This window comes from Geotrypetes seraphini, chromosome 8 (assembly GCF_902459505.1).
Source record: "Geotrypetes seraphini chromosome 8, aGeoSer1.1, whole genome shotgun sequence".
Classification (NCBI taxonomy): Eukaryota; Metazoa; Chordata; class Amphibia; order Gymnophiona; family Dermophiidae; genus Geotrypetes; species Geotrypetes seraphini.
Genome location: NC_047091.1, coordinates 50,314,178 through 50,327,005, shown reverse-complemented (window position 1 = coordinate 50,327,005; position 12,828 = coordinate 50,314,178). Strand labels below are relative to the sequence as shown.

The 12,828-nt window shown below is 44.1% G+C and overlaps 1 protein-coding gene across 1 annotated transcript in view; it reads left to right on the top strand.

Annotated features, from left to right (window-relative positions):
• LOC117365450 (HHIP-like protein 1) overlaps positions 1-11,673 on the top strand; it is a 70,115-nt gene extending 58,442 nt beyond the window's left edge. Inside the window, exons 8-9 of the mRNA XM_033955926.1 lie at positions 7,927-8,009; positions 8,122-11,673. Of these exons, the coding sequence (XP_033811817.1) occupies positions 7,927-8,009; positions 8,122-9,185 (1,147 nt within the window). The 3' untranslated portion in view covers positions 9,186-11,673. The remainder of the gene's footprint in view (positions 1-7,926; positions 8,010-8,121) is intronic.
• The last annotated feature ends 1,155 nt before the right edge of the window (positions 11,674-12,828 follow it).

The following is a 12,828-nucleotide window of genomic DNA, read 5'->3' as shown; positions in this document are numbered from 1 at the left end:
ACATTTTCAAATTACAAAACCCAACCCCCACAGATCTGCCCCCCAAGCAACCCCACCCCACCCCCAAACCAACCGCCCCAAAAGTCCCCATCCCCCCGAGTCCTCCTTCCAGGTATAAGATTACCAATGAAAACACAAAAATAGACAGGCATGTCAAGTGCAACAAAATAGAATAGAAACAAAGATTCAACAGTTAAGCAAACGGCTGCGAGCCAGTGGAGTCATGGTTGTCCAAAATGGTTCCCAAGTGCGCTGAAAGATGCGGCCTGTGAGAGAAGAAAGGTCAGTCACATCCCTCCTTTCCCACATCAGGAGAGTAATCATCCTACAGCGCCAAAGGGAATAGTCCGGAGCATCGGCTTCAAGCCATTGCAACAAAATGCATTTCAGGGCAACGAGGACAGTCCACTTGAGGAAAGCGGCAATTCCCCTCGTACGAGGGAAATAGTGGGGAATAGCTCCAAATAAGAGCAAAGGGGAGCGACGAATGGTAATTTTCCAAATGCCCTCCAAAAAAACAAAAACAGCAGTCCAAAAAGTTTGAAAATTAGGGCAAGTCCAAAACATATGTCCCAAGCCCGCTTCCGGAGCTTGACAGCGAGGACAGGTAGCAGTCTCACGCAATCTGAATAGATAAGCCCTCTTAGGAGAGATGTACAAACGGAAGACCAACTTATAGTGTTGCTCCCAAAAGGTGGTGTATTTTCGTAAGGTAGGCAGCCTATGGACAGCATCAGGTAATTCAATTGCAAGGTCACAAGCCCAAGCATCTCGCAATTTAGAATGATTAAACAAGGGGGATTCATCTTTCAAATGGCGATGATGGAACTTAAGAGGAAAAGGAAGTTGGGAACCAATGGTAAAAGCAGCTCGTGGCAAGAGGCTTGCAAAAAATGAGAAGGTAAAGAAGAGATGTAATGGTGAATTTGCATGTAAGCAAAATAATCAGTGGATGGGAGAGCAAATTTGTCTCGCAACTGGATAAAAGACTTCAGTTTGCCATCATCATCAACCAATTGAAACACATAATGAATACCCCTTGTTTCCCACCCGAGCAAAACTCAGTCCATCTATCCCAGGTAGAAAGGAACTATTAAAGCGAATAGGCAAAAAAGGAGTTACAGAAGCAGACAGAGTGTGGTATTTACAAACCCAGCGCCAAACCTTCCGCAAGGGACGGTGAAGCACCTTCATAGAAAGAGGTTCAGGCAAAAGAGAAGGAAGAGAATGAAGACAGGCACTAAAATGAGTAGAGCGGAAACAGGAGAGTTCCAAAGAGGTGTTAGTAAATGCTGAAGTACCCCTAAAAAGATCGTTAATGTGGCGCATGCCACATCCAATAGTCAGAGAACGAAGGTTCAACAAACCCTTATACCACGGAGCCGCCGCCCATTTGTAAGGCAGGCGAGGCCGCTTCCCAGCCCAAAGAAAGCTTTGAACCAAGCGTGTTGGACGGCGTTCATCTCGAGAGGTTAAATAAAGAGGAAGGACCTGAAAGACATAGAGCCAACAGGGGACAATGAGCATGTTATAAAGATGCACCCCACCCAATAGTGAAAAGGGGAGAGATCCCCATAACTGTAGTTTATTCCGAAGGGCCTGGAACAACGGTTCCACGTTCAAGTGATACAGGCGAGATAAGTCCTGAGGAATAGAGACCCCCAAATATTTATACTTCTGATTTTATAAACTGCCTTAACCTACTTGGGTAGACTGAGCATTAAACATTACAAATTGATTCTGCAACATTAATATTGATTCTGCAACATTTCAAGGATGTATTTTTTAAAAACTCATTTTATTTTGGATTGTCAACATGAGCAAATTCCATAAATGTGACATCCGAGTAACACACAAGATTGTTTACAGTTATTATACAAGTGGGAAGTGTGCAGTTACTATACAAGTGTCACATACCCTAGGGTATGTGACACCCGAGGCAGATCATTTTTTTAACACCCTCCTGAATCTAATCTAATCTAATATTTGGTTTTGTATACCAAGACTTCAATCTAAGAGAGCTCGACTCAGTTTCCAATATTTCGATTAAGCTGAAAGAAACATATTGAATGGATCTCAAAAAGAATTAATTACCAAAGTGTTTAGTAAACAAAATAGTTTTCAAAGCCTTACGAAAAGAAGAAAGGGAGCCAGAACTTCTCAGGAAAAGAGGAAGATCGTTCCAAAGTTGTGTGAACTTGAAGGACAGAGAGAGGCCAAAAATCTTGGTTCTTTTGATACCTTTACTAGATGGACAGGAAAGCTTAGGTTGTTGATCACCTCTTGCAAAAGAGAATCTATACAGATTCCAAGATAAAGGAACTAAGGGAGTAAAAATACCAAGAAGAATTTTAAAAACAACACAGGCACACTTAAATTGGACTCTAAAATACACCGGGAGCCAGTGAAGGTTGAAGAACAGTAGCGTCAAATGATCAAACTCGCACTTCCCCAAAATCAGCCCGGCAGCAGTATTCTGGACTAATTGTAATCTGGAGAGACAGGTTTTTGTGATACCGAGGTAAAGGGCATTACAATAATAGATAGAATAATTGATAGAATAATAGATAGAATAATTGATTGGACCAAAATGGAAAAGTGGTGTTGATGAAAAAGGTGTCTAACTTTTCTCAACATGCGTTGATGGAAAAAACATTTCTTAATCACAGAGTTGATCTGGTCATTAAAAGAAAGCGAGAAGTCAAAAAGAGCTCAGAAAGGGTTTCAGTTTAACATTCACAGTGCTACAATAAAACATTACATAGGGTTACAACCTCTCCAACTCCATACCAGCGCTGTGGTGTAAACAAAATAAACAACAAAAAAAGACATTTCCTCTCTCTACCTCCTCTTACTAAACCACGATAGCAGTTATTAGCACAGGGAGCCATGCTGAATGCTCTGCGCTACTCTCGATGCTCATAGGAACTTTCTGAGCATTGGGAGCAGCGCAGAGCATTCAGCGCAGCTCTCTGCACTATTAACTGCTATCGCGGTTTAGTTAAAGGGGCTTTCTGTTAGACAGTGAGCGAGGACCTAATGCCAGCTCTGGGAGAATACACATTTCAAATCTGACATATTGTGATCGCAAAATAGAAAATAAAATTATTTTTTCTACTTTTTGTTGTCTGGTCACTTTATTATTCAAACACCTACTCTGACAAGATAACTTAGATATTAGGGAGAGTAGGTTTCACCTAAGTTAAACAGTCCTTTTATCAAAAATGAGCCTCAGAGCTACAGGCCTGGGACTTTATTATTCAAATCATGTCCCAGGCTCTGGTTTCTGTTTGTCTTTTGTTAACTCGCTCGCCAGGGTCTCCTGTCCGTTTGATGTTTTCTTCTTTCTCCATGCTCAGCATCCATCTTCCATCTCTGTACCTTCCTTTCCATTGTCATATCCTGAGTCAAATCTCTCTATTCCCCTCTATGCAGCATCTCTCCCTTCCTCCCCTCCATTATCATATGCAACATTTCTTTCTCTCTGCTCATGCAACAACTTTCCATGTTCTCTACCATATGTCCAACATTTCTCCTTCTCTCTTCTCCACGCATGTCTCCCACCCCTCCACCATATGCAGGATTTCTCCCTCTTACCTCTTTCTACCTCTTTGTTGCATCTCCCTTCCTCTTCTCTAGCCCTTGTCCAACAATTATTCCTCTGTCCCCCCATATGTACCAACTTTCCATTCCTCCCTCCTATCCCCCTGTGCAGCAGATTTCTATCCCTCCCTTCCATCCCCCTGTGCAGCACCTCCTGACCCGACCAAACACCCCCCCAAACATGAGATTTGACATTCCTTTGGGCCTCCAATGGCAGCAGCAGTGGTGGCCAACCATTAGAAGCAGCACCAAACAGACTGTTTGCAGCCTGCTCTGCCAGGGTTTCTCTCTGCCACGTCATCAGTGAAGTAGGCAGGGCCCTAAGAAGCCTGTTCAAAGTGCTGCCTCCAACGGCTGGCCACTACTTCTTTAGAAGGCAAGCCCGGAGATATGTGCATTCTCTCTTTGTCGGCAGCCTTAACTCACTGCTCTGCTGGCGTCAGGCCTTTCTCTCTGCCGGTCCCGCATACTTCCTGCTTCTATGAAGGCAGGACCCGGCAGAGAGGAAAGCCTGACACCAGCAGAGCAGCAAAATTCCCAGACCATGATGCCGATCCCAGGAGCACCTTCTCATGGTCTGCACCTGGGACAGACTGGCCCCCCACCCCCCTTGGTACTGCAAGTAGGCAAGATTGAAATGAACACATTTACAGGTTTTGAAGAGCATTTTAGCCAACTGTTTGATGGAGACCATTGACCAGTAGCGTAATAAGGGGGGGGGGGGCAGACCACCCTGGGTGCCATCTTGGTGAGGCACCAACACCTCTCTTCCTCTCCATCCCCGCTCCTTTCCACCCCTCCCCTGCCACACATGCACCTGCGCCACTGACACACTCTAGACAATCAATTGGGAGATGTGACCACAGCAATAAACACCTCCATCAGGAAAATCATTCCCACGAGGAGGCTATAATCAAAATAATCATATATGTCCCCCAAATTGTCTAAATATATCTACATATCATTAAAAGTGTAGAAAAAAATGCACCACAAAACTGCCATGCAATGAAAAAACTCTACCAGGGCACAGGAGTGACTCAGTAGCGAGGAGACACAGTTGACCTTTGCAAAAATTCATAGGCCACAGTTTAGGAATTCTCACAATTTTGTCAGCTGCATTCACCACAATCTCACAATAAACATAAAGTCAACGTCCAAATATATTACTTATCTAAATCATAGTCTGTCCTCTAAACTCAGCAAAGGTCCCTTGTTTTGCCAAGGCTGCATCAGGGGTCAAGCACAATAGATCCGGGTCTTACCCCCTGATGCAGCATGGGAGATACAGTCCAGACACTGACACCTCTGGGGACGGTGCAGAATAAACACAAACACTGCAGGATACAGTGAGATACAGTCTAAACACAGACACCACAGGGTACAGTGCAATATAATGACAATGACATACAGATATAATAATAATAATAATTTTATTCTTATATACCGCCATACCCAGCGAGTTCTAGGCGGTTTACATCAATTAGATTAGGATCCACATTGACAGCGGATTTACAACAATTTATCAGCTATATAACAAATTTAACCGAACTTGATAGAGGAGGGAGGGAGATTGGGGGAGGTCGGGAAAAGAGAAGCTATCGTGGAGGAGGGTAAGAGCCGGGGGGGGGGGAATTAGGGGGGCGAAGAGTAAAGACAATTGGGGGTTCCTTAGGGGTCATGTTCAGTAAAAAGGTAAGTTTTAAGTGATTTTCTGAAGCCGAGGTAAGTGGGGGCCTCGAGAATAATTTGGGCAAGCCATGAGTTCAGCTTGGCTGCTTGGAAGGCGAAGGTTTTGTCTAGGAATCTTTTGAGGTGACAAAGTTTTAGCGAGGGGAAGGCAAACAGCTGAATTCTACGGGATTTCTTGTTTGTGTAGTACCGGTTAAAATGAGGATTGATGTAACTTGGAGAAGAACCATTTACCGATTTGTAGCAGAAGCAAGCGAATTTAAAAATGACTCTAGATTCGAATGGCAGCCAGTGAAGTTGGTGATAAAAGGGGGTGACGTGTTCCCATTTCTTTAGGCCGAAGATGAGACGCACGGCGGTATTTTGGATTATTTTTAGTCTCCTGGTAGTTTTCTTTGTGGCGTTAAGGTAAATGATGTTGCAGTAGTCAAGAATGCTGAGGATGGAAGATTGTACAAGTAGACGGAAAGAAGTGTCGTCGAAGTATTTTTTTATGGTGCGAAGCTTCCAGAGTACGGAGAAGCTTTTCCTGACCGTGAGGTCAGTGTGGTTTTCTAAGGATAAGTTTTTGTCGAGTGTGACTCCCAGAATTTTTAGGGTTGGTTCGAGGGGGTAAGTTGTTCCTTTCAGTTAAATAGTAGTGTCCTTGATTTTGTCATTGGGGGTGGCTAAGAAGAATTTAGATCTGTCGGGATTAAGTTTCAGTCTGAAGGATAGCATCCAGAGTTCAATTTGGTTGAGAGTGTTTGTAATGTAGTCAAGTAGTTCTTGTGAGAAATTGGTTAGGGGGATGGTTATTGTGATGTCATCTGCGTATATGAAAAATTTGAGCATATGACATAGTAGAATACAACATGGGGAAATTCTATCTACATTAAGGCACCACAGGATCCAGTAAAGCATGGAAAGATACAGTCGAAACAAATTAAAAGTCAGACTCCACAGGTTACAGTGCAGACAGTCTAAACACAGACACTACAGTATACAGTACAGATTAGGATTACCAGATTTTACGATCGTAAAATCTGGACCCATGGCCCCACCCCCCAGGCCCGCCCAGTTCACCCAGCCCTGCCCTGTTCCACCCCAACCTTTTCTCGTGCTCGGAGCTATGTCGGGAGGGCCTCTGCGCATACACAGAAGTGACACGGTGGCATTACACACGCGTGCGCGCATGTGGTACGGACGTCTGGTATACCTAGTGCAGATATCTAAATACAGACACTGCAGAGTACAGTATGTAGCATGGGAAGATACATTCACCACCACACAACAGAGTACAACATGGGGAGATATGGACTACACACAGAAAGCACAGGGTTCAGTGTAGAAAGGGGAGGTACAATCTAGATACAAGCCTTGTGGAATCTCTTTTTTTCCAGTGGTAGTTTGAAGGCAAATTCCCCAGAGGATTTACAATCAAGTTTGTACCTGAAGCAACCGAAGATAAAGTGACTTGGCCAAGGTCACAATGAGTGTCAGTAGAAAGAGCAGGTTTTGAACTGGGCTTTCCTGATTATCAGCTGATTAGCGCATGCGCTGCACACTGCGTCAACCTCGCTCATACTGAGAGGTCTGGTATTAATTAGAGCCATGAAATCAAGGCGGGAAACTGCACAAAGATGCAGAGAGGACAGAGAGACAGAAAGAAACATGGAGGCCGTTTAATATCTCTAGAAGTGTGTCATGTATATCCTGATTTCCCTTATGGTCATGCTTCACTTAGCAATTCACATAAATATGAAATTCCCATTTTCCTACCCTACACATCGATTTCCTGGTCTTCCTTCTCAAAGCTTTAAATGTGTTTGCATGTATATAAGACCCTCTGATCAGGACTAGAAAGGTCCCTGTCATGCCCTGCTAATGCTTCTGCGTAGTTTGCGCCAAACCAGGCCTATAGTTTAATCAAGTTTAATAATAAATTTTGATTGTACGCAATATCCAGTATTTCAATGCGTATTACATAATTCTAATATACAGTAAAAGCCAGGGATGACAAATACAAATAAGACATAGTTATACAGACTAATCATTTTGTTCTATTAATACAAACTGGAACAAATAGGTAAAGGGTAGAAATTCAATTTATACAATTTATTAAAAAAAAAATAATTAAGGTTTGCACACAAGGATAGGGTCATTTGAGAGAGAATATAAAAGAATTGATTGAAAAGGCGTTAATTATTTTGAAAAAAAAAATTAGGTAATGTTGAGAAAGATTGATCAGTTTAAGTGTAGAAGGCCTTTAGCATGAGAAAAGTAAGAAGACTAAGATTAATAATAATGACCTTTTAAAAGAAGAGAAAAGTAAGAAGATTAGATTATAAAAACACTTATAGTTTCCATATTGATATCCTGGTCATTTAATTCTTTGAGGACTAGGTACAGGAATTATTGGAATATTCTATCTATACATAACTCACTGCTCTAACCGTTATGGTATTCTTCCATGCCTGATATAGCATTTAGATGCATTGTTTTGAATTATGAGACTTGGATTTTTGCCAGGTTCTTGTGACCTGAATTGACCACTGATGGAATCAGGATACTGGGCTAGATGGACCATTGGCTAGTCTTATGTTCTTATGGCATACGAAAGCTGTAAGTAATTTTGTATCTATCTCTTGCAAGGCGAGCACCCCCCGGGATGTGTTCCATCACCCCTTCTTCTGTGCCAGTGAAAGGCAAAGTGGTGGATTTCCACCCACGACAGAGTAAGTACAGCTCCACAAGACCCATTCCACAGACAGTTTTTGGCAAACATAACACAGCACAAGAGAAAATTACCAGAGTCTCCAACAGCTTTTCACTTTCTTTTAATTGCAGAGTTTGTTCCGAAATCCAAAGCTACCATTACACCTCCGAGCTCAATTGCTCCAAGGATTAGTCCCAGCAGCTTGCCTGGAAACAGCACCCCAAGTTATCTGTCTCCTGTGACCTTCAAACCATATCACACATCAAGAACAGAAATCCCCCTCCTCAGAGTGAATCCATTGACTGCCATCTCAGCTGAACCTACAGGGACTTTCAAACGATGGGTCACTCAGGAGCCAACGGTTGCCTACACTTTTCCAAAGGAGAGGAGCGAGCTAGTTCTTACAGCACCTCCTGAAACAGGTGTAGAGACCACCAGACAGTGGGTCACGCAGGAACTAAAGGTCAGCCATACTGTCCAATGGGACAAGAAAAGTGTGTCCCCTACCTCTACCCTTCCTGCAACTGTAGTGACCACCAAAACATGGGTCACTCAGTGGCCAAAGGTCACTCATCCCATCTCACAAAAAGAAGAAATGTCGCTCTCTTTAGCAACGCCTGCCTTAAAACATAAGAACACCTCCTCTGACTGGTACCAGGAGCTCATAAATATGCTAGAGTCCAACGTGAATGCTGGAGAAAAAGCATACATTCCACTTTCACCTCACCAGGTTACAACCCAGCCACCAAAGGAAACACAGCAGCTGAACCACCAAGCCACCACAAAGCCAAGGATAGGAGATGGGAAGGGTAAACCTCAGAGGAGGATGAGAAAAAAGTATGGTCGACGACGGAGACTGAAGCCTGGCATAGTAAGACTGGTAAACAGTGCTAACCTGACTGACCGGGGCAGGGTAGAGATACATGTTAATGGGGTATGGGGCACTGTCTGCAACGACCACTTTGATAGCCGAGCAGCATTGGTGGTGTGCCGGCAGCTGGGCTACCTCTATGTCCTGAAGGTGGCCAAGAAGGCAGAATTTGGGGAAGGTGTTGGCCTCAGAATCTTGTTAGATGATGTAAAGTGTACAGGTTCAGAGGGGACCCTTTTGGAGTGTCAAAGGTCAATGATTGGCAAGCATGACTGCACCCACCAGGAGGATGTGGGGGTTGTCTGCGGACATGAGGAAGACTGAAGATCAGTAAACCTTTTCTAGCATGGGACTGTTGCAGGAACTTTCCACTTTCTGTTCACAATAATCTATAAGTGAGTATTGTCCTGAGAATACTTGGGAAAGACAGGGAAGAAAGAGGGGTGAGCAGGACTCACCTTGAGGATTGGAGGGGGTTACTGGATAATTCTATTCCAGACCTGCTCAATAATTCCAGTCCAGCAGGGACTAGGATCATAACCTGACCCAGGTCTACCCAAAGAGGCACCATCAGTCCTGGGTTTGCCCTAAAGCATACACAGAGCTTATGATTCTGGATTCCCCAAGAAAAGTAGGAACCAGAACTTCATATGTACAATGGAGGCAAAACCAGGACTGCATGAAATCAGTCTCTCTGGGTTCCTCTGAGTGAGACTCCCCAACTCTTGCTGGGACACTTTGATCAGCTCCTGGCTTTCCCTTGAATTCTGTTCTGTAAAGCTTTTGGGGAATTGTACGTCTACAAAGGAGCAATTCTATAACTTGGTGCCGATGCCACACTCTATGTACTAATTCTACAAAGGGCATCTGCCTGCCAAGATGGTATTATAGAGTACTTAGTGTAAACCTAAATTGGTGCACCAAAATGTAGGTGTAACCATTTATGCCAGCTCTATGGCATGCACAAATGCGCACCGTGCAAAATAAGTAACGTCTACCATTCTATAAGTTATAGGCATAAGTTGGAGGCATGACCATATGCTCCACCCATGTATATGACCACTTGCAGTTACAAGCTATAGCAATTAGATGGGAACTTATAGAATGGTACCTGGGGGAATTCTGCACAACTGCACAGAATTTGCGTAAAATTCCCCAGCTCCGCAGAACATGCAAAGTTCATTTATTGGGCAGAATTCTGCAAAGCTGGTGCCATCTGATCTCTCCCCAGCCTGTCTCCCCCTCCTCAGCAGAGATCTCAGGCAGGAAGAGAAGGATGTGAACCGCTGTACTTTGGGTCATTTCTTCCTCCTATGTTGCCTTATGCCAGTATGTTTATGTGAACTACTGCAGTGCCGCAGGTCACACAAAAAGCCTTATCTAGAGAAATGACCTGATGTGCAGCAGATGACTTCCTCCTTCCGTGATTTCTGCAGGGGAGGGGGAACGCCAGCTTCATTTGTTCTGAGTGTAAAATGAGGGAGGGGGGGACAGGCAGACAAAGGTGAATATGCTATGGCAAGAGATGGGCAGAAAAGGTGAATGTGCCGTCGATGAGAGTGTGGAGGGAAGAGCAGACAAAGGCGAATGTGCCTTGTGGATGGGGTAGAACAAACAAAGGTGAATGTGTCATTGAGAAGGGTAGGGGAAACAAAACAAAAGTGAATGTATCTTTGAGTTTGAGAAGGGAGGCAGAGCAAGGTGAGTGTGCCATAGAGGAGGGGACCGAATAGTATGAAAGTGTACCATGGTGAGGGTTGAAGGGGAGGTAGACCAAGGAGAGTGAGCCTTGGAGAAGGGAAGTGGGCACAGATGAATAGAGCAAAGTGAGAGTGTACTCTGGAGTTTGGGGGAGAGCAGCAAAAGGGAGGGGGCAGAGAATGCCGAGTATGCACCAAGGGGATGGGAGAGGCAGCACAGAAAGCTGAGAATGTGCCACTAGTGCGGGGAGAGATCAAGCTTGAGGGTGTGCCATGGAGAGGAAGGGGGAAAGATATAGGGGAGAGAAGAAGAAAGAATGAGAGGTGGGGGTGTATGCCTAGTAGTAGGGTTGCCAGATTTTACATTTGTAAAATCTAGACCCCGCCCCCAGACCCGCCCATTACACCCTAGTCCTGCCCCTAATCCCGCCCTAACCATGCCCCTGCTGCTTGCTCTGGTCGGGCAGGAGGGCATCCACGCATGCGTGGATGCCCTCTTGCTCGACAATATTTCGGGGGAAGCTTTTCAAACCCCGGACCAAGTGCTGGACATGGAGGACATGACCGGAGAAATCTGGACATCTCGTAAACCTACCTAGTAGGAAGTCGGGGCTGTGCCTGAGAGAGCAAATGAGAGTTTGGACATTGCATGTGGCTGTGGGAGAAGACTTTGGGGTCAGAAATAGGGATCCTGATAAGAATTTGAGGGGGAGAGAACTGCGGTTGATGTGAGAGATGGAACTGGGGAGGCTGCAGCTTGAGGAGGGAAACAGGTAGGAATTTCAGGCCTTAGGATGGAGAATACACTACAAATAAACAGTGCAGAATTTTTTTTGCACAGAATTCCCCTAGGAATACCAGTGTACTTATGCCTGTACCTGCTAATTTTGGCACTTTTGACGCAGTAAATATTGCATAAATATTGGCCTCAGGTTATAGAATTGCCCAGAAATGTGCATTTATAGAAGGATAAAAGGGAAATGGACACTGTTCTTTTAAGCATCAAATTCATTGAAACATGTTTATTTACTATTTGACTGATCTAAGGCATAAACTGGAGAGATTTGTTGAATCACCTTTTTGTATTAAATAATTTAAGGCGATGGACATTAAAATCATATAATAGAAAATAATGTCTTTGGTTTATAAGACAACAAAACATATCATTCATACACATGACAATCATGCAATCTGGCAGCCATCCGTATTGTCCCACCAATGCTCCATCAAAAAGTACCCTTATGAAAGCCCCCATACATAGATAGGTTTAAGGCTAAATTTAAAATGTTTCAAAGAAGATTCAGAAGCAAAAACACTTCAGTGGCTTATTCTCAGCTTTTGCTGCTCTCAATAAGACACATTAAAAACAAATACAAGGAAAAGAACTCCATTATAACAAATAATAATAATAATAAACTTTATTTTTATATACTGCCCAACCATAAGTTCTGGGCGGTTTACATAAAAAGAAAAAACTGAACAAATTCAATGATACATACAATAATAAGAACAATCGCAGTGCATTAAAAAATTTAAAACAGTGAAAATTTAACAGAACATACAAGAATTCAAATTACATTTTGTTCAAATAATTTAGTTTTTAATAACTTCCTAAAAGAGTAATAAGAATGAACTGAAGGAATGAGGGAGGGTTCTTGAGCGGGCAGACTTGGTGGGCCGCTGGCCCTTTTCTGCCGTCATACTCTATGGGGCTCATAATAAAAAAAAAAACCATCTAAAAAGTGGCCTAAATGGCTACTTGGATGATCAAAAAGCCTGATCGTCCAAGTACCCATAATCAAAGCTGGTTTTAGAGGTATCCCTGCCTCTAAACGCACAGAGAGAAAAAAGGCGTTTTTAGAGGAGGAGAAAGGGAAGGCGGGAGATGGGCCGACCTAGACCTAGACGTGCAGCAGGTATAACCAAAACTTTAGGCAGGTTGCCTAGTCAGCACTTATACGTTTTGACTTAGCCCAAGTCAAAACAGGTATAAGTGCTGAAAAGGGACCGCTGAGCTGATCATGGCTGCTGCAATCAGCTCAGTGGCCCCAGCAACCTGCCTACCCCCTACAGCAATGATCGCGGCAGGAGAGATGGCTCATCTCCCCTGCCGCGATCCACCCTTCCCCCCAAATGATCAGGGCAGGAGGGAGCCCAAGCCCTCCTGGCACGGCGATCTCCCCCTCCCCCCACCACATGATCCAGCCAGGAGGGAGCCCAAGCCCTCCTGGCCCGCGATCCCCTGTAACACCCACCCCCCACTAAAA